Source organism: Heteronotia binoei, chromosome 7, assembly GCF_032191835.1.
Source record: "Heteronotia binoei isolate CCM8104 ecotype False Entrance Well chromosome 7, APGP_CSIRO_Hbin_v1, whole genome shotgun sequence".
In the NCBI taxonomy this organism is placed as follows: domain Eukaryota; kingdom Metazoa; phylum Chordata; class Lepidosauria; order Squamata; family Gekkonidae; genus Heteronotia; species Heteronotia binoei.
The window spans coordinates 37,309,210-37,331,587 of record NC_083229.1 but is presented as its reverse complement, the minus strand read 5'-3'; the positions used below and the strand labels follow the sequence as shown (position 1 = coordinate 37,331,587).

The window sequence follows — 22,378 nt, the reverse complement described above, 5'->3', positions numbered from 1 at the left end:
CCTCAGACCTGTTGTGAGGCAAATAGGCCATCTCATATCAGGAAAACAGTGTGAGGGAGAAAGCTTATGCACCCTCTCTCCACATGCCACCATCCCAATCCAAATTGGGCCCCTGCATGCCTTGGAACTGAGCATGGAACTATTGGCACATAACTGGCTGACACTGCAGTCCTCTGCAAAATTACTCCAGTCTAACTTTATTGAACCCAGTGACCTTAGACTAGAGTAAGTCTGCAGACGACTGCACTGTAAAAGACCTTGTGGTAGACCCAGAGACAACCTGAATTCTGTGTGAAGTGTAGTTAGGCCCTCAATTGCTTTTCTGTCAGTCAGCCTCTAAGGTAAGAAGCTTTCAAGAACTGTTGAGGTTAGTCAGCATTCAGGATACTGTTATTTACTTCTTTGTCACCTTTTCTTTCTTTTAAAATGAATTTTCAGGGTCACATAATGAATAATCTGAAATTCACTTGCTGAGTGATACTTTTTGATACATATTTTCTGTTATGTTTTTCAGAAATTTCGCAGTGGTTCTGTGGGACCTGAGGAATACATTTATGAACAAACAGCCAGGTAGGCAGGGATATTGGATAGAAAATGGAAATGCAGCACTCCTGACTGTCTTTAGGCCAAAATATATGGGTTGGTGCACAGATTCTGATAGCCAGTACAGGCATAAATAGCTGGAAAGCTCACTTTTAAGCCCATACCTTGGCCTATGCTGCTTACATACGCAGAGCCTCTTAAAAGTAACAACAACCACTTTACCTTGGAATACTCCCAGCAAAGTGTTTGTTTAGGATGTTTGGAATTTAAGTTGTTTTAACATTAAGATACAGGGAATAACAGAAGTGGTTTGCTATTGCCTGCCTGTGCATAGTGACCTTGGACTTCCTTGGTGGTCTTCCATCCAAACAGAAACTAGGGCCAACCCTTCTTGGAACTGATGAGATCAGGCTAGCCTGGACCATCAAGGTCAGGATTACAGATACATAATTTGCCACCATTTTGTTAGTACCATACCTAGTGGCAGTCTTACTACTGAGTCATCCTTTGACATTTCTTGTCCTCATCTTCCACTCATTTATTTTCCAGTGAGTCACTAAGAGCTTGGGGTGTCAGAACTGCTAAAGAACATCCCTAGTTTACAAAAAGCTGAAATACAGTCCATGTGCAGCTCAAGGCAAAGTAATTGCAAATCATTGCCTGGAAACAGCATTTTTTTTGTTCCCTCTTGGAACTCCAGACATGCAAGCTGCATTGTCACAGTGCCTAGGACTCTTTCATTATTTTTGGTTCATCTTGTCATGGGCAGGGTGACCTTGACTTTGGCCAGGAGTTATGCTTGCCATGTTCCCTCTGGGGGTAGGAGAGATCTCACCTCCAGCTCCCATTGCCTGTGTGCTGGCATTCTGGCAACATGCAGGAAGTGGGGGGGGGGGGGGGAAATGGCCATCGTGTGATGACATTATATCACTTCTGGGGAAAACCTGGGAGTGATGTTGCAACAGTCTAGGAATCTCTAGAAGTGTATGGTGATTACAGGAGAAGTATGATGTCACTGCCTGGTTTTCCTCAGAAGTAACATAACGTCATTGCCCAATGGCACCCCCAGTGGCTCTGCCATCTGGACTCCTGCTGATTGTCTTCTGGCAGCCTTATAGGACACCCCCCCCTGCTGCCTTGCAGCAGGGTGGCAAGCAACTCCTTTAAAAAGTCACTGCCCAAGTCACAACTAATTGGTTGGGAGCTCAAAGGGCAGGTGCTGGACACACTGATCTGCATATGGCCTCCCTTTTCCTAAGAGGCTTCAGGTCATCTTAGTGAGAGGAGGGCAGCTGCAATAAGATGTGTGCTGTTTGTTGTGCTGCCTTTAAGAGAGACAAGGTAAAAGTTGGATGAGGATGTGCCCACTTTTAGCTCTAGACTATACAGGAGAAAATTCAGAGGGGAGGATGAGGACATGGGGGCCCCCTTTAGCTTTCCAAGTGAGACCATGGGACGGATGCACCTGAAGACCTAGTTGGCCAAGAGGGTGGCCTGCCCCATCAAGAGGAGGGATGAGGATCCACAATAGAGCATATCCTTTTCATGCAAAGAGCCTGGGTTTAATCCCTGATATCTCCAGTTAAAGAATCTTAGGTGACAGGCACTGAGAAAGACTTGTAGTGCTGTTGCCCATCAAATAGACAATACTGAGTTGGATGGATCACTGGCAGAATCAGTGTGGCAGAAGAAATTGTTACATTAATGTGGGAGAGGCCTTTGAGATTAGCGCCACATGCACTATTCCAACATTCATACATTTTCCTCAGAGGTGTGTATCATATGATGGGAAAACATTATGGCCTGAAAAGGTCAACCCGCATGATATTCAGTCTTTCATACATTACCAGTGTGATGCAGAGCTGTAACCTAGAAGAATAGTTTTTCATTGGCCACCAAGCCACAAGAATTAGATCTTCATTGATCTTATGTTGAATTCAGAGGGGCTATAATATTGCAAGATTTTACTATCCTCCTAAATGTAAATGTGTTCTTGTTTTAAAAACATGGATGTCATGGAGTCAAAGTCTGAATCCAGTATTCACTAAGAGTAGTGCTGTTATTTCTATTGGCTTGGGGCGTAATTGTGGCTGGAGTAAAAGAATACAAATTAGAAGCTGCTCTGTATAAGAACTATACCCTCATTTCATTTCTGCTCCAGGGTACAATTTGATTGCTTGGGAAAAAAATTCCCCTGTGGTCTGGGAAAGAGATTGAAAAGTTGGTTAGGTGAATTATGTTAGAGTTTTGCAATAGTCTCTATTCATAAACAGAACACTGCAATGCTATTGATTGACTAAAACAAAAGAATTACTTCTTCAGCCTGATTTTACTTTGCAGGAAAAAAGTAAGGGACCTTTTAACAATTACTTTGTGATGGGTAACAGCAGAATTTGAGAAATACTTGCTCCAAACTTTCTGGTTTTGTTTTGTTTTCCTTAAACATTTATGTTGCCTACTTTATTTTTTGAGAGGAAGGGTTAGCAGAATGAAGCACATCAAGATAAAAACTTCAGTTTTATTATTGTTTATTCAGTTGTATTTTTATAATCACAGCTGATTGGCATATTATGATGGCATGATTTTTACTGAAGCACCTCTGTGCCTGCAGTAGCATCAGATTCTGATAGCCAGTACAGGCATAAATACGGTAGCTGGAAAGCTCACTTTTAAGCCCATACCTTGGCCTATGCTGCTTACATACTCAGAGTCTCTTAAAAGTAACAACAACCACTTTACCTTGGAATACTCCCAGTAGAGCATTTGTTTAGGATGTTTGGAATTTAAGTTGTTTTAGCATTAAGATACAGGTTATAAGGCTGCTTTACAGTCCCTTGTCTCTTCCACTGCAAGCCTATAAATGATAACACTGTATCATGGTGTCACTCTGGGATTCAGATTTCAGTCTAGGTGAGTTCTAGAGAGTCACTCTAATGTGGTACATCACTTCCTCATTTACATGGCATTCATGCAGCACCAGTTTTGCACACAGATTTGCTTCTGGTGCTCCACTGAGTATCATCAAGGCCCAAGGTAGAAAGCCACTCTTCTCAATGGCCTACCTGATACTATTTTTCACCACATAAGAGCATCGTTAGTGCTCCTTTTCTGTATCAGCATCAAGACTGTATGTCAGGTGTTCAGACATCTCCTGGCAGGACATCAGTGTACCATTGTAGAAGAGAGTAACTAGATGCCTTCTCCAGCTGCTGACAGCTGGAGTTGCTTGTTACTCTCCTGCCAGCAGCAGCCTCTTACCAGTTGGTGATCTACTGACACAAAAGCAGGCTTTCCAGGAAATGCCAAAATATAAAAAGAAATCCTTGAAGACTGATAGCTAGAACAGAATTGTGTGCATCCTCTGTTCATTGTACTCCTGCAGCCCAGTTCAAAGACATGCTGTGCCAGCACATCAGATCCTAGAATGGGGTATGCCAACAACTAAGTGGGTGATATAATATCAAAGAAGTCATGTTGTTTTGGTGTTCCAGAGAAGTCATAATGGCATAATGAATACATGCACTTGTGCCTAAGACTGAAGATATAAAATAAATTATTTAAAAATACTGATTCCTTTAGAACCTGTTCTTTATTGGACTATATTTTAAACAGAGAACAAGTCCTTTTTATCTATATTGAGGGCATGCTGAGCTGTAAACCTGTATGTTTCCAAGATGTTTATTAGCCAGTATGGTGTGCAGTGTGACTGACGTGTTAGATGTGGCTATGGGTTCAAATCCCTTCTCAGCTCCGATACACATTAAGAGTAACTGTAAAGCTTATAAACATGAGATATTGTAAACATGGGTACATTCATGTGGTTGAAAGTGCTGTCAAGTCACAACTAACTTATGGCAACCTCGTGGGGATTTTGAGGCGAGAGACATTCAGAAGTGGTTTGCCATTGCTGCCTTGGCGTCACGATCCTGGTGTTTCTTGGAAGTCTCCCATCCAAATACTAGCCAGGGCAAGCCCTGCTTAGCTTCTGAGATCTGATGAGACTGGGCTAGCCTGGGCCATCCAGGTCAGTACATTCAGGCATCCCAACAAAGATCTGTTTGTGCGAGGGATCAAACAGAACTTGTGCTGCCACTTTCTTTTCTTCTTTGAAAAGAAAACAAAAAACCTGGTTTTGGAAGCTTTCAGTCAAATTCCTCTTTGCCATGACACCCAAATCTGGATGCCTTGTTAAACTGGAGTTAGAGTCAAAGTTTACAAAGCCAGGAAGGTTTATGACTATGCATGATGGAAAGGGGTGGGGTGGGGAGAGAAGAGTCAGAGAGTGTATAAGCATGGCAACAAGCTATATTAATGTCCCTCAAGACCAGGGATGGATCTAGGGGGAGACAGAGGGAGGTGCTTGCCCCGGGCGCTGACAGAGGAAGGGGGGCGCCAAATTGAGTATGGAGTCCATTGTATTCTCTGGGACCATAAGAGAGAATGGCCCATAAAGAGGCGTCATTTTTTAATTTTGCCCCCCCTCAAAAAACATGTAGATCAGGTCCTGCTCAAGACCAGGGGGTTTGTCATGATATCTGGATGTAACCTACATGTTCCTGTTTGTAAGACATTGCATATTCACAGTTTTGGATTTGGGCCAAGGGTTGTATATGCAGAGGCACATGTGCAGGGTGTTCTTATTGGTCCAGGGAACCCTAGGGACAGGTTTGCCAGTGCTGGGATTGGGGGACGATGATGCCATTTTGCCAGATGTCTGGGCTTTGGAGAAAGGGTGTGGTGTGTTTGCTTTTGCTGTCAGCAAACCATCTCAGGAGTCTCATTGTGAGAAAGGCTTGCAAGTCTGTATATTGAAGCTCAGTTGTAAATGTAGCAGTGTTTACTTAGAGGTTTTATTTGTTTTTGTTGCATTGAGCTCCTGGGAGCTTGGAGAGATGCTTTTTAGTTGCATAACCTGCAGTGGGATAAGTTCATCTGAGAGAACTACAGTACAGTCCTAAGAACATTTTCCTGGGAGTCAGCCTAATTGAGTAGTCCTGGTTAGGACTGTGAGTAGACCTGGTTAGGACTGCTCTCTTACTGACTGCCAACTGAGTTTCACCTGAAAGTTTAGCACCCGTAACCACTGCACCTGCCTGTCTTTCTTATTGTGTTCAATTCACATGGTTTTATGTAAAGCATAGAGCAAATACATCAGGCTGTTCTTGTACCTGGATTTTTGATTGTGGAGGCTTTGTTTAATGCAGATGCAATGATTTGTCCCTTCGCCCTTTCTTTCTGAACAGCACATTTCGATATACTTTGGAAGCTACCAAATCTTTGCGTCAAAAACAAGGAGAAGGACCGATGACCTATTTAAACAAAGGGCAATTTTATGCCATCACACTGAGTGAGACTGGAGACAACAAATGTTTCAGACACCCAATCAGCAAAGTCAGGGTATGTTTGGGCTTCTTGAGAATCTTGTATGTGGCTTATTAGCTTTTGCTTGCTGCACTCTTCTCTGAGCAAAGTTTGGTACAGTGACTTGTGTTCTAATGCAGGCTCAAGCTCTTTAATTAAACACATTTCCTAGGGAAGAGTTATGACAATGGTTAACTATTATTTAGATGAAGAATTTGTGCTAGATCTATAGCTGCAGTATGACTTTTGTCTCTGGCAGAAATTATAATAGGGCTCTGGGGAGTTGTTATAGATTCATGCTGTAGCAGCAGGATGTTTTGTATACATAAAGCCCCAGTGTCTGTATAAAAGGATTCAAAGTGTTCAGCTTTGTCCCTTTGGAAAGCATTCATGAGAAAGGAGCTAAAGGGTTAGGGTTCAGTAATTATATTAATGATACTTAGCACTTGTGTAACACTTTCATTGTTCAAAGCATCGTTCAAAGTTATCACTGTGGCTCTGAGAGGCAGGAGCACTGCTTTGTATGCACTTCCTGCCCCAACATTGTTCCCAGTTTCTGTTGATGCCTCTTGACACCATGGTGTCTTAGAGATTTTGTTACATTACAAAGAGGAAGAGGAGTGTGTTAATCTCAAACTGTTAAAGAGTTTCTCAAGTTGCAAGCAAGACCTTGAATTTTCTCAAAAGACAATATCATGTCTGTCTCAACAAGATTTTGTTAAACCTTATGAGTTGCCACCTCTTGCTTCCCATCTGAACCACAACAGAATACACTCAACATCAGAACCACAATGAAATGCCCTGCAATGTGGTTCTATAGCAAAACTTGAAATGAGCAAAGATTATTTTCTCAGCAGTTAGTCAGTCCCATTTCCCTATCTAATGATTGTTCTGTGGTCCTTGCAGAGTGTGATCATGGTTGTCTTTAGTGAAGATAAAAACCGAGATGAACAGCTGAAGCACTGGAAATACTGGCATTCCCGGCAGCACACAGCTAAGCAGAGGGTTCTTGACATTGGTGAGTATGTAAAAGAGACCAGTAGCAACGCATGATTACTGGAGCTCTGTGATCCGTGGCAGAGGAACAAGGAAGGGATTTCCTGAAGTGGACTGTGCTCTAGAGCAGGAGTAGCTAACCATTTTTTTGTTGTTGAATTAAAACATAAACTGAACAAAATTATAGCAGAGATACCCACACCTGTTTAAAAATCCTCCTTATTCTGACTTTTATGAACACTTATCCAGGGGTTGTTTTATAGAAAAAAAGGTGGTGGAGCTCATCTAGGGATTGTTATGCAGCTGCACCTACTATTCAGTGGACAAGGTGGGAAGGAGGAGGTGGAACTGTCAGAAAGGTTCAGGAGCTGTGCTCCTGTGAGCTCCCGTTGAATCCGTGGCCTGCACTTATCTATAAATAGTTGCAAATTCAGCAAACAAGTGACAAGCTTAGCTATATTCTGTATGTCTAACAGTGCCATGTTAAGCAGAGTTTACACCCTTTAAGCTTGTTGACTTCAGTGGATATAGAAGGATGTAACTCTGCTTAGGATGTCAGTGCAATTGTGCTACAAAGCCAACGTACAGGATGCAGCTAAGCAGGTTTGAGTCTGGCCAAACTGTCTTTGCATCGAAGCTTCCTTGGGAACTTTTGAACATATGGAATCTTTCTTACCAATACACACTTCCCTCAATCCTTCAGAGGAATCGGCTGTGATTAAACTAGTATAAAGTCAGTATACATGAGTAGCATAGAGGTGTCCACATTTTGTAAACTGTATTTATGTTTCTCTGAGTAATCTTTTCCCACAGCACATGTACACTTTTGTTTTTGCAGAAACGTATGTGGGGGTGAGAAGTGGGTGTCATGCTTTGCCTTCCTTACCTAGTCTTGCTTCATGTTCCTGTAGTAGTCTCTAGACAGGCCTCCTGTGAAAAGCTGCTTTTTCCTGTTTGAAAATTCCTCCAGTCTCTGTGCCCTGCAGTGTTTCAGACATTCCAGGTGCATTGTTTCACTTGTCCAGGCAGCATCCCGGCTCTTCAAAATAGACAAGTGGATGAATGCTTTTTGTATGTCAGTCAGATTTCTGTCATGTAAATATGATTGAAATTATTAATCATCTCTTGATTACAGTTAATATGTTGAGTTTGGGGGAGGGGAGAGGAAGATAGCCAGAGAATGGGAGAAGCATTTTTCCATGTGTCAGCACAGAATAAGCACCTTCCTGCTCTCACGCATGTGGTGTCTTTTTCTATTGATAACCCATAGTGTAATTCTTAGACACGTTATTTAAATGTACTGTTGGCTAATAGGCTATTTACAAGTAAGAGACCCATGAGGACATGTGGGAGGATCTCATTTCCCAGTATGCTCTCCTTTCCTCTTCCAACAGTGCCTGCAACCACTTCCCCTCCACTTACCTGTTCTCTCTTACTCTTTATCTTCAGCTTTCCTTTCCCTAGCAGCCCCATCCCTTTCCTTCTCTCCCACTCACCTACCTACTGTTCCTCCCCATGGCACAGACTGGAAAAGTCTGTGGAAGCTTGTCCCAGGCTTGTAGGAAAAATCCCTCTTGTCCACCCTGTCCCCATTATGTGATTTTTTGATCCACATTCTTGGGCCAGTTCAAACTTACATATAATGATCCCCACCCCTGGATTTATTTTGAATGTGATATTATTTTTAAAGAAAAAGAATTGCCTTGGTGGCTTGTAGTCCTTGTATCATTGCACAGGGAGCAAGAATCCATATGAATCCAGTTCTGTGAACAACTTACCTGAAAAGAAAAAGCCAAAAAGCATAGTGTAAGCATGAAGCTATCAGTCCCTGAACCAGAGTGTCAGAGACTCTCAAACTCTTTCCTTCCCCCACTCATATGAATTCCCCATTCCCTTCTCCAGTTACTAATAACCATGGTTAGCCTTTAAACCAGGTTAGTAATGGTTTTTCAAGCCGTAGTTAAAGCTAACCAGAATTAACAACCATAAACAGTGCCAGTAACTTTGATAAGTTTTCAGTGTTTGCTATTTTCCATGAATTAATATCATATAATTTTCTGTACTGAAAACCAGCTCCTTCCCAATAAAATCTCCCATAAAATGTGGGCTAGTTTCTCCTTGGAAGAAAAGCTATGGCAAACCTAGACAGCATAATAAAAAGTAGAGACATCACACTGACGACAAAAGTCTGCATAGTCAAAGCGATGGTATTCCCAGTAGTAATGTATGGCTGTGAGAACTGGACCGTAAGGAAGGCCGAGCACTGAAGAATAGATGCCTTTGAACTGTGGCGCTGGAGAAGACTCCTGAGAGTCCCTTGGATGGCAAGGAGATCAAATCAGTCAGTGGTAAGGGACGTCGACCCTGACTGTTCCCTGGAAGAGTCAGATACTGAAACTGAAGCTCAAATATTTTGGCCACCAAATGAGAAGGGAGCACTCACTGGAGAAGACCCTGATGCTGGGAAAGATTGAAAGGAAAAGAAGAAGGGGACGGCAAAGGATGAGATGGTTAGACAGTGTTGCCGATGCAATGAACATGAATTTGAGCGAACTTAGGAGGGCAGTGGATGATAGAAGGACCTGGCACGATGTGGTCCATGGGGTCACAAAGAGTCAGACTCGACTGTGTGACTGAACAACAAGAAGTTCAATACAGTGAATGAAATGACTGATTACCTGCAACAAAGGGTAGAAATGGCAAATAATATCAGTCATCGTGAAGATCAGTGGCATGTAACATTGACACATGCCTGGATGAAAAGTCCATTTTTACTTGTGTTATCACTCAGATAAACCAACAAAATAAATTCTGCAACTGAAATCCTAATCAACTCAATAAATAATCTTTAACAATGAATGTGGAAGTATTTCATATAATTAAATATAGTGCAATTATCAGACAGACAAAAATGCAAAAGCAAGATTGCTCAAATGAGAATGTACAAAATAACGAGTCTCTTCAAAATTCATAATACTATTAATGTTCCTATGCTGAAATTTTAATTAGAGGGCAAAAGTCTCAAACTCCATACTGTTAGAACTCTTCAGGCATTCTTAAACTGTAGATTCAAAGGAGGAATGATCCCAATCAACAAGTCTTTGATAAATCTTGATACAGTAGATAAGTAGACAGCGTTTCAGAAACCTTCATGAAGTATTTTAGTTCTAATGAATATAGAAGAATAGCAATACCGACAGCATTGGAATCCAAATACAGACAATTACAAAAATCAACATAATACACTCACCAATTATAACAGCAATTAAACATTGAAGTTCCACTCCACAAATTCATATCAGCAAACAGCTCAACATAGTATTCCATTGGAATGACCTTTCCTAAACCATGATGTAGATGATTTCTTTCTGTCATTCTGCTAATTGCTTGCATCTGTCACTTAAAGGGGAAACAGCATTATATTTAATTATATGAAATAATACTTATTCGTTATTAAAGATTATCTATTGAGCTGATTCGCATTTAATAATAATAATAATAATAATAATAATAATAATATTTTATTTTTATATCCCGCCCTCCCCGCTAAGCGGGCTCAGGGCGGCTAACAGACATGGGAGTCCCATGATTCACATTAAACAGTATAACAGACATGGGAGTCCCATGATTCACATAAAACATAGCAATTTAAGCATTAATTACAAATAAGTTATTTAAAATACATAAAACATATAAAATAGGTGCTAAAATGATATAGTCCTGATGTATATAAGATGGCTAAGTATCTGTTCGTTCGTTAATCAGGTTCTGTCTCAAATACCACAAGATGTCTCAAATGCCAATTGAAAAAGAAATGTTTTGCAAGCCCTGCGGAATTGGTTCAGGTCCCGCAGGGCTCGCACCATCTCTGGAAGGTCATTCCACCAACGAGGGGCTATCACCGAGAAGGCCTGCTCCCTAGTGGCCTTCAGCCTAACTTCTTTTGGCCCAGGGATTGTTAATAAATTCTGGGAACCAGATCTCAGTGCTCTCCGGGGTACATATGGGGAGAGGCGGTCCTTTAGGTAGGCAGGTCCTCGGCCATATAGGGCTTTAAAGGTAATAACCAGCACCTTATAGCGAACACGGTAGACAACCGGCAGCCAGTGCAGATTGCGCAGCCCAGGCCGTGCAGGCTCCCACCGTGGTAGTCCCTCCAACAGCCTGGCCGCCGTGTTCTGGACTACCTGGAGTCTCCGTGTTCGGTACAAGGGCAGCCCCATGTAGAGGGCATTGCAGTAGTCTAACCTCGAAGTGACCGTTGCGTGGATCACAGTTGCTAGGTCGACGTGCTCCAGGAAGGGAGCCAACTGCCTCGCCCTCTTAAGATGAAAGAAGGCGGATCTAGCAGTGGCAGCTACTTCCTATGCAGAATTTATCTCGTTGGTTTATATGCTGTTTTCTGTAACGCCTTCTACTGAATATTGTCATGCAATTAAAGACATCTTACAGTGCCATCCAAAGTAGACTTATACCTAAATACGCTTAAGTCAGTAGACTTAGTAGGATGCAACTCTTCCTAGGATTAAATTGTTGCTCAGTTTAGTCATAATGATTTGTAGTTGATTAACTGGTTAATAAAATCTGCATAAATTTGTATATGAGAAAAGGTTTTTTAAAACATTCTATCTCCATGTTCAGTTGATTCACAAATCATTTCCCAAGCATCCCCTGCTGTTTCACACAGCTTTGGAATGCTTCTGTTCAAAAACATGCTTTCCACTTGGAATTTTCATAAGCGTATATGAAAAATGTACAAATACTTTAAAAATCTGCTGACCAGTTACATCAGGTTTACCTTCTTAGTCAATCAAACTGCATCTCCCCCACCCCCATTAATGTAAAGAGTGGATCAGCTACATACTACAGCTTTATTTTTAACAAAAGTATCATCGGCCTTTTTTGTCTCTCTGTTTCTTACAGCTGATTACAAAGAAAGCTTCAACACAATTGGGAATATTGAAGAAATTGCCTATAATGCAGTGTCCTTTACCTGGGATGTCAACGAAGAAGCAAAGGTAAGGCATCAGCTTGCAATATACTCATTAAACACATATTTGTGCTGCAGTACTCAGAGCTGGTTTGTAAAAATGATTGAACTGTTAATGCTATTTATATTCCAAAAGAAATGCAAAACTGTGAGTGTTCTAAGTCAAGAGTCAATTATAAGCTGAGAGGCACATGACTGAGAGATTTCACCAGGCTTTTTTTTTTGTAGCTGGAGCTCTTTTGCATATTAGTAGGCCCTGTAAGAAGAGCCCTGTAAGCTCTTGGAGGATTGGCTACATCAGGGGAGTGTAGCCTAATATTCAAAGGAGTTCCTGCTACAAAAGAAGCCCTGGATTTCACTAAAATTCAAGTGACTTTTGAAGTGGGAGAGTCTCTCTGCTTTTCTTTCATACGGATCATTTTTTTTTGTCCAGTATGTACACAAATAACGTGATGCTGTTCAAAAGAAAAATCCTGAGGAAAACCTTTGCGGAGACAGGCTTATCTGGAGTTCTGTTTTATATGTGAAGTTTTTAATTATGATTGGTACCTTGAGCCACATGGAAAGGCAGGATATAAATGTTTAATAAAAATTAATAAATGTGTGACAAGCGTCAGTTTATATACTCTTGGTGGAAGAAAACAGTCGTGTTGACTTTGAGTTATATACATAAGAAGAGCCCTGCTGAATCAGACCAGTGGTCCATCTTGTCCTGCATCTTATCTCACACATTGGCCAACCAGGTCCTCTGGAGAGACAACAACATGTCCTAGAGGCCAAGACCTTCCCCAGATGTTGCCTCCTGGTTCTGGGATTCAGAGGTTTTGTTGAGGTCAGCACTTGAAAAGGCATGGGGGGGGCAACAACAGTACCTCTGCCTACAACACTGAGGGACCAATACGAATTGGGCCCGTGCAGCATTTTAAATAGTTTTAAAATGGCATGAGTGTTTGTGGGTCAGACTCACAAATGCTGTCCTGTCTAGTTTGGTCTTGGTATGATCTCTGCAGGGAATAATAGTAACATTTGAAATGGTGTTTAATTGAACAGTTGACGACAAGGGCACCTTATTGGTGTTAGGCAAAGGATTCTGGGCTAGAGTGTGGTAGCGGGCCATCTGTCTGTGTAGGTTAGAGAACCACCAGTTATGGCAAGGTTTTAAGTGGCTGTTGCATTGTTAGTGGTAGTTTGAATTCACTTATTGTCCCTGGAGAGCTGGAGAATCTGATTCAACCAGACTATTTATTTATTTATTTATTTGCAACACTTTTAGCCTATCTTTCTCCAAAAAAAGCATAAGGTTGGTTGCAATATATTTAAAACCTTAATAAAACTGGGGTGTATCTAATCATAAAGACCTGAGGCCTAGGAAACTGGAGGAGACTGTAAGCAAATTCACAGGGAAGCCAGAACCTGAGGCATCCTTTCTCTCCCCCATTGTTTATCAGGAGGCAATGCTGAGTAGTAGTTAGAATGTCAGATGAGGATCTGGGAGACACTGGATGGCCTTGGGTCAGAAAATGGTTGTGAGAATAAAATGGGGAAAGGAGAACCATGTATGGCACCAGGAACTTCTTAAAGAAAGTGTAGGATAAAAATGTACTAGACTTATAGATCTATGCTTGTTGCTCTACTTAGTGGTTGAAAGTGGCTTCTATTTTATTTTTTTATAACCTATAAAGATTTTAATCTAGAGATCAAGGCTGTATAGCGCGTTCTGAATAGTACTCTTTTATATATGCTACGTAACTCTTGTTTAAGCTCATTGTCGTTTAAGATATTAGGCTGATAGAATAATCCTGTTAAAGTATCGAAACTCCTGCCACGTTGAACTTTTTGAACTCGTAATTACTGATTGCTTGCTATTTGTGACTTTAGACTTAATTGCAATAAAGAATTTTATTTTTTAAAAGCCACAGTTGGCTTATGGTAACCGTGCAGGGTTTTCAAGGCAAGAGACAGACAGAGGTGGTTGTGCCATTGCCTGCCTGGTCTTCCTTGGTTGTCTCCGATCCAAGTACTGTCCAGGGCCAACTGAGCTTCTGTTCCAAGATCTGATGAGATCAGGCTAGCCACAGTGATCCAGGTCAGGACCAGTGTTCCCTCTAAGCTGAGTTAGTGTGAGTTAGCTCACAGGTTTTTAGCCTCCAGCTCATACATTTATGTCTTTGTTCAGGAATAATGACCCCAGAGCAAACTGATTTATGCAGTAGCTCACCAATAGCTCATGAAGTAGAATTTTTGCTCACAAGTCTCTGCAGCTTAGAGGGAGTATTGGTCAGGACATAGCAGTTGTTTTCCTTTAGGAGTTGGGAATGGTGGAGCAGGGCATCATCAGCAAAAATTGTGGTTTGACTGTTCTTCCGCATTACATCTAGCATTGAGTAAGCGGCATGAGATTCACAATGGTGTAAATCTTTAATTGATGTTTGTAAAGATCTTCCCGTTGCTTTGGCTCCTTTTATCTGAGGATCTCAAATGGTTTGCCATAATTATTATGACAAATACGAACCTTGTCTGAATCCTCATAATGAAGGGTGACTTGGGGCTGCAGGCTACTGCTAGCGTTTCTATAGATCAGGTTGGAGCCAGAGGAGAAAACCACACTCTGAGTAATGATATTAATCTCTTAGGGTCACCGTGCTAAATGTGACACAATAGGGCAGCATATTTTTTTACCTGGGATTTCCTGGCTTAGGAGAGAAGACAGTCCATTATGATACTAGGAGGTAGAAGAACTGCTTTAATGCTGCAAGGAAAGGAAGTCCATTTGTTGAGTTTAGAAGGACTTTCATCAATAGTGGGAGTGATTTGGGGCTCCGAAATGTTTGCTGATGAAAGACCACATCCTGGTGGGGCTTAGGAAGACAAATCCCCTCATTGTGCAGCCAGCCATTGGCCTGAGGATGAATTTCAATAAAGATGTTAAAGAGGGAAGAGTTACCAGTGCAGTGTGTCCATGGCTCCCAACCATTAAAATCTTGTTTTTAACAAAACACTCTACAGTCAACAGTTATGTGATACATACCTGCACTTATTCATTCTGATTGTGTTTCAAAAAGTTTAGAACAATGTGAGTAGGAATGGAAGGACTAAAAGCACAGAAAGGAGGAGGAAGACTTTTGCTTGGTTTGGAAGCTGCCATATTTTTTTGTAGTATAAAGTGGGCCAAATGAAGGTGATATTTTGCTGTTTCTTTGCATTTTCTTCGATGGTCCCACTGTGGCTATTCACTTGATATCTCCTTCTATTTCTATTGGGTTCTTCTTTTAAAGTAGGCTGAAGGGAAGGTACTATGATTCTCAGTCTTAATTATTCCCCATAATCGATGAATAATGGGGTAAGCATCAGAAGTATAAAGCATCCAATGTGGTAATGAATTTCTAGCTTCTAGCTAGCCTACCTTTATTATATATTTTTTTCTGTCCAGAGAACTAGATCAAGATAGCTTGAACAGAATTATATGAAACACAGGAACCAAAACTAAATCCTAGTTCCAACTGGTGTAGTTAGATCATTTTAGACTTTGGACTTCATATGATAACATATACTTTAAATGCAGGCTTTTGGGGTTCCCTGCTGAGCCTCTGAGCTGGGGCCCTAAAGTTATGTCCCAAAGTCAGGACCTGGCAGTATCACTGATTGTCCCCATTAATATTTTCCCATCTTCCAACGGTTCCTCTGAAGAAATTTGTAAGGGTGGAATGCAACATTACAACCCCTCCCCCTGGAGTTCTACAGAAAACCGTAATTTTTCCTCATTCTTTCTTTTCTGATATCCTTACGTTGTGCATTTCCACTCCCTGTACCATTGCTGGTGAGCATCAGGATATGCGCTACGGCCGGCTCGGTACCGCCCCCTACATTAACATTAACGCTGGCTTTGCACCGCACTTTATCACTTTATTATTGGGCACTTTACTACACTCTATTTACTACCTCATACTACATCGCACTACCTCGACCAAGAAGATCTTATATTGCACTTTAGTAACGTTCCACCTCACTTATGGACTACTAGTTTAAAAACTGATTTGAGAATTGGCTCATCTGTTTAATTTATTAGATATTTATTGTATGTATTGGACTTGAATTTATGAATTTTATTGGCTAATTAAATTGAGGTTAATTTATGGGGAGGAATTTATAATTAATTCTAGCCATCAGACTTAAATTATGTATCTGACCAATTACATATAAGGGAATTGTGGGGAGTAGGTTCTTGGGTTAATTCGAATATTGGGACCTAGTAGGACGGTGTGATTTGAAGAGCGTTGTGACTATTGTGCATCAGTGTTGGCCAGGACAGCGGTAACCACCAGTAGGATATGGCTGGTCTAGGGATTCCAGTGCTCCTGGGGAGGGGGAGGTATGGCGGTGGGAGCAGACGATACAAGGGAGGGAGACCGAGACAGGTCAGTGCTCGCTCTCCCTCCAATCTGTGTCCCATCCCAATGGTGACAGGGAGTAGGGCCAGGAAGAATAACCCGCCTCCGTCATTGGTGTTATGCAATGCCAAGTCCATTAATAATAAGACTTCTGTCCTTCGAGAGTTCCTAATCAAACAGGACATGGACCTGGCATGCGTGACCGAAACTTGGGTCCGATAGGGAGACACACTAGCCCTCTCGCAAACAGCTCCACCAGGTTATTCGGTCTTTCACCAGTCGCAGACTAGCGGGCGGGGGGGAGGAGTGGCATTATTTGTACGTGAGGCTTACTCCCTCAGGGCGCTCCCGGCCCCAAAGATCAAAGGCATTGAATGTGCTGGCTTGGCATTGGAGGCTGGAGAGGGATTGGCGATCTGGCTGGTATACTGTACGCCTAACGCACCAGCCGGCGCCTTACCGTCCCTACTCGAGGCGGCGACGGGCTGGGCATTGGAGCACCCAAGGCTGGTGATCCTGGGTGACTTCAATGTCCATGCTGATGACCCGGCCTCTAGTCAGGCGACGGTCCTGGTGTCATCCATGGCAACACTAGGACTCTCTGTTTGTTGCAGCCCCCACCCACCAGGCCGGTCACATGTTAGACCTGGTCTTTGTGGCCGGGGTTACGGTGGACGATATAACCACTGAAGTGGTGCCATGGTCGGACCGCCTCGCCCTTAGGGCTCGTATAGATATGCCACCCCAAACCTGTTTAGGCGACGAGCCTATTATGGCTCGCCCGCAGAGCCAGATGGACCCGGAACAGTTCCAATCGGCTCTGCGGGATACCTGGCCCTCTGGCGATTCCCTCAATGGCCTGGTTGAGATATGGAACGCTCAACTATCCAGGGCCATCGACGAGATCGCACCTCGACATCCTCTACGGTCTCGGAGTAGGCTGGCTCCGTGGTACACCCCGGAGCTGCGCCAGCTGAAACAAGGCCTCAGACGGCTAGAGAGGCAATGGCGACGCACCCGTGACGAAGTGACTAGAACATCTTATAGGACGTTTATGAGGTCCTATGAGATGGCAGTCAAGGCCGCAAAGAAAACATACTTTGCGACCAAGATTGCGTCTGCAAACTCGTGCCCGGCACAATTGTTTAAGATAATTCGGAATCTTACTACATTGCCACAAGGCAAGCCAAATGTTAAGGAATTGGAAATAGGCTGTGAGGCATTTGCGAAATTTTTTACAGACAAGGTCCAATCACTCCGCCATGACTGCCAGGCCATATTAGATACAGTGAGCGAACTCGAGGCTCCGTGCGTGTCTTCTAATTCGACCCTGGACTGCTTTGACCCACTCAGCTTGGAGGAGGTTGACAGAATCCTGGTAACTGCACGCCCTACTACATGCGATCTGGACCCATGCCCCTCCTGCCGGGAGGAGCTAGGATGTCCTATACGGGACATCATAAATAGATCTCTTTCAGAGGGCCATTTCCCAATGCCCCTGAAGGAGGCAGTGGTCCGCCCTCTCCTGAAAAAGGCTACATCAGATCCGGCTGTATTGGCTCATTACCGGCCGGTCTCAAATTTGCCCTTTTTGGGCAAAATTATCGAGAGGGCTGTGGCGTTGCAGTTGCAGGGTTTCCTGGATGACACTTCCACCTTGGATCCATATCAGTCCAGCTTCTGTCCGGGCCATGGGGTGGAGACGGTGTTGGTCGCCCTCATGGATGACCTCCGGCGACACCTGGATCGAGGCGGCTCGGCAGTATTGCTGTTGCTAGACCTATCGGCTGCGTTCGATATGGTCGACCATCGGCTGCTGACCCGCCGTCTCGCCGACGCAGGAATTCGGGGGCTAGCCTTACAGTGGCTATCCTCCTTCCTTGAAGGTCGGGGACAAAGGGTGGCGGTTGGAGGAGAGATGTCCCGGAGACACCTACTTAATTGTGGGGTGCCTCAGGGGGCAGTTCTCTCCCCAATGTTGTTTAATATCTTTATGTGCCCCCTTGCCCAGATTGCCCAGAGACATGGGCTGGGTTGCCACCAGTACACTGATGACACCCAGCTCTATCTATTGATGGGCGGCTGGACTGCCGACACCCCTATAAACTTGGACCGGGCGCTGCAGGCCGTGGCAGACTGGATCAGGCTGAGTGGGCTGAAGCTGAACCCAGCGAAGACAGAGGTCCTTTGTGTGGATCGCTGCGGGCTGGGAGGGGAGATCCCCCTACTGGCCTTTGACGGTGCATCACTGATACCAGTGCGCAGGGTCAAAAGCTTGGGAGTGCTACTGGAGTCCTCCCTGACAATGGAGGCACAGATAGCTGCCACTGCGAAATCCGCCTTCTTCCATCTTAGAAGGGCGAGACAGTTGGCCCCCTTCCTAGAATGTAGCGACCTAGCAACAGTGATCCATGCAACGGTCACCTTGAGACTAGACTACTGTAATGCCCTCTACATGGGGCTGCCCTTGTGCCGAACTCGGAAGTTGCAGCTAGTGCAGAATGCGGCGGCCAGGCTGCTACTGGGACTGCCTCGGTGGGAACACGTGCGGCCTGGGCTGAAGGAGCTGCACTGGCTTTCAATTATATTCCAAGTTCGCTACAAGGTGCTGGTTATTACCTTTAAAGCCCTATATGGCCGAGGCCCTGTCTACCTTAGGGACCGCCTCTCCCCACATGTTCCCCAGAGAGCACTAAGATCTAGCTCCCAAGGCCTTTTAAGGATCCCTGGACCAAAGGAGGCCAAACTGAAAGTAACAAGAGAGCAGGCCTTCTCCGTAATGGCCCCCCACTGGTGGAATCAATTACCGGAGGAAGTTCGAGCCCTGCGGGACTTTAGTCAGTTCTGCAGGGCTTGCAAAACCACCCTCTTTATGCAAGCATATAAGGAGCCCTGAAAACGATATCCAGCCATAGAAACATATCTACTGAACATAGCACCTTAATTTATTGTAGTTTTAACTTTTTATGTAACCGTTTTTAAATGTATGTATCAACTGTATTTTAAAATTGTTTTATGTAAATCATGGGATACCATGTCTGTTAGCCGCCCTGAGCCTGCTTCGGCGGGGAGGGCGGGATACAAATAAAAGTTTATTATTATTATTATTATTATTGTGCATATTTCTGGCAATGCACTGGGGATAGTATAGTAAGCCATGGAGTAGATTTTATTAGATGTTAAGGCTGCAGAGGAGGCAGTTGGACATGGGCTGTCATTTTCCACAGCTTCCTCATTTTTGTTTATTTGTAAAAATGTGGTTCCTCCCTAAATATGTGATCTAAAAGCCTGTTATTTTTGCACTAGATCCAACCCTATGCATGGTAGAAGTTTTGACAGGAATTCCTAAGCTTAGTTACTTGACTATCTTATCTGGATTCAAATGGGCACTGTCAGGGTTTTTCCTGTTTAGGAACTATGTACAAGTCAACATGAAGTTCTATTAATGTGGAAACACATATAGGAGATAGTCCTTATTGCGGCTTGTGGTCTGTAAACTTGTTACAGGATGTAGTATGTAAAGTGAGAGATCAGTGTAGTAAGCCTATTGGACCTCATTCAGAAAAAATTAAAAATGATATGTATGAAATAATACCAGCATTCCAAGGGTTACAGGTAGTGGCTCAGACCTCTTAATGGAAGCAAGAAGGTGACAGTAGCCAGAAGCTTTTTGAATATCTTGAATATTTTGACTATATTTTAAGGGTATATTGGTGAAGAGCAAAAGCTAGCTTATGTATTTTTACAGTAAAACATAATATTCTGGGAAGGTGCTGGATCTGTTATGTTGCTGCTGTAGCACTGTTTGTGCAGATCCTCTGAATTTTACATACCAGTCGTAGATGTATTATGAGCTACTGGATCTGCATCTTGTTGTCCTATTGCAGACCAACATCCCTACCTACCTGAAATTACACATATGAGTAGGGTTGCCAAGTCCAACTCAGCAAATATCTGGGGACTTTGGGGGTGGAGCCAGGAGACTTTGGAGGTGGAGCCAGGAGCAGGATATGTGATTTCATATCCTGTGATGTCACTTCCAGGTCAAAGATCAAGTGATGTCACTTCCACGCTCCACTTCTTTCGATGGTGTTACTTTCAGCACACTGCACCCAAACGCCTTCCCTTCCTGTGATGTCACTTCCTCCTTCCAAATTTAAATTTATCTCTTTACATTGCTTTCTGCTACTCAAACATTTGTTGAGTAGCAGATCTCCAGCCACCACCTGGAGGTTGGCAATCTTTATTTATATCCTATCTTCCATGGGAACCCAAAGCTGCTTCCATCAGAGGTTGAGAGTATTCCAATGTTACCCAGCAAGTTTCCTTGGCAGAGTGGGGATTCAAATCCAGGTCTCCCAGACCCTAGTCTAGCACTCTAGGTTAGACTTTACCCTTTTAAGCTTAGGATCCCCAGGTAGTTCCTTTCTTTGGTTTCCAAATAGTTAGCAAAACTGATTTACTGTGTCTCTCCCCACTCACGCCTCTCCAAATGCGATGCTGAGGAGGACAGACCCAGCCTCCCTTCCCTACCTGCAACAAACTCTCAGTCTCTTTCTCTCACACAAACACACACACAGGAAGGGGGGTACGTTTGTTGATGGTAAAGTGCTGCTGGGTCAAACATGATACTGAGGAAAGGGGGTGGGGAAGCAGGCACAGTCTTCACCCCCAACACACAGAAAAACTCAAGGAGGGGGGGGAGCTTCCTTGATCTTAAAGGTGCAGTGCTGCTGGGGAAAACAATCCCGAGGAGAGTGAGAAAGGATGGCATTTATAGCTCCCCTTCACCTCCAGCACGCACTCGCTCGCTCACTCACAGATGAAGAGAGAAAAAAACTTCGTTGATCTTAAAAGTGCTCCTTCTGGGTCAAATGCGATGGTGAGGAGGACAGACCCAGCCTCCCTTCCCCCACTTGCAACGTCGGTTGAGCGGACAGCTATTCGCGCTCCTCCTGTTCTGTGGCTCACTTTTCCCCCTGCCTCCACCCTCCCCTTCTCTCATTTTACCTCAGAGGCGGAGCAGGCGACGCAGCTGCGCTGCGGCCTCTTGTCCGCTTCACACCGTAGCTGTTGCACTGAGATGGGCTCGGAGAAGGACTCGGACTTGCTGTTTCCCCCCTCCCCCGCTTCCAGATTTTTGGAGAGCAGGGGAGGAGGCTGCAAATGCAGGGGTCCCCCGGCAGGGCGGGGGGGGGGGTTGGGAAGCCTACATATGATATTGACGTATATTTTAACACATCTGATTTTCAGGCAGACACCTCTTCCATATGAAGCCTAAATCTGAACCACTTGTATCATTTCTAAAAATTCCCACCTCCCGTTCCAGCCCAGAGGGAGGGTGGACACATATCTGGGTCACATCAGGCCCTGGAGATGCTCAAAGTGCAGCACTACTGAAGGGACTGTCCCCAGTGGCCTTCCAATCTCCATGTTTGGAGAAGCAGAGGAGCATGCAGCACTTATGAGTGAATATGTAGACCTCTGTTTATGATCCCATCTGTCATGGTATGTGGCGCATTATCTATTCTATTAGGATTTAGTAGATTCTATTAGGAGTTGGTAGGTTCAGAAGGGAACATTTCTTCTGTTCTAGCCCATTCTCTTACAATTGCATGTCCTTAAGGAGTAGATTCTGCAACTCACCAACTGCAACTTCAACAAAAAAGCAAGAAGGAACAAGGAGACATGCTGCTATCACATCCTATTGAGGTGGAAGGAAAAGCTGTTCTGTGTGAGGAGTTCTTAACTGTAAGTGACTAGTTTGCTACTGCTGAAACTAGTGCCAGAGAAAAAACATGGCTTAGTAACAGAACACTTATGTTCTATGTCAACAGGGCTCAGTCTACCATAGGGTGACCATAATGTCTGAAGGCCAGCCAGGGACACTGGGGGGTGGGTGGGTGGGTAGGGGTGTGCGCGCGCAAAGCGCGCGTGCGCCGCCGGAAACAGGAAGTGACGTCACTTCCGGTGATGTCACTTCCGGTGACGTCATGCCACCACCGGAAACAGGAAGTGGCATCACTTCCTGTGACATCATTTCCCCCGCGTCACCTGCCGGAAACGGGAAGTGACATCACTTCCTGTGACATCATTTCCC

General features: G+C 43.8%; 1 protein-coding gene across 2 annotated transcripts in view; it reads left to right on the top strand.

Annotated features, from left to right (window-relative positions):
* Positions 1 to 22,378, top strand: part of GRHL2 (grainyhead like transcription factor 2) — a 127,508-nt gene that overhangs the window by 32,284 nt on the left and 72,846 nt on the right. For both annotated transcript variants that reach the window (XM_060243423.1, XM_060243424.1), the window contains exons 5-8: positions 515 to 570; positions 5,787 to 5,940; positions 6,811 to 6,922; positions 11,824 to 11,918. In XM_060243423.1, the coding sequence (XP_060099406.1) occupies positions 515 to 570; positions 5,787 to 5,940; positions 6,811 to 6,922; positions 11,824 to 11,918 (417 nt within the window). The remainder of the gene's footprint in view (positions 1 to 514; positions 571 to 5,786; positions 5,941 to 6,810; positions 6,923 to 11,823; positions 11,919 to 22,378) is intronic.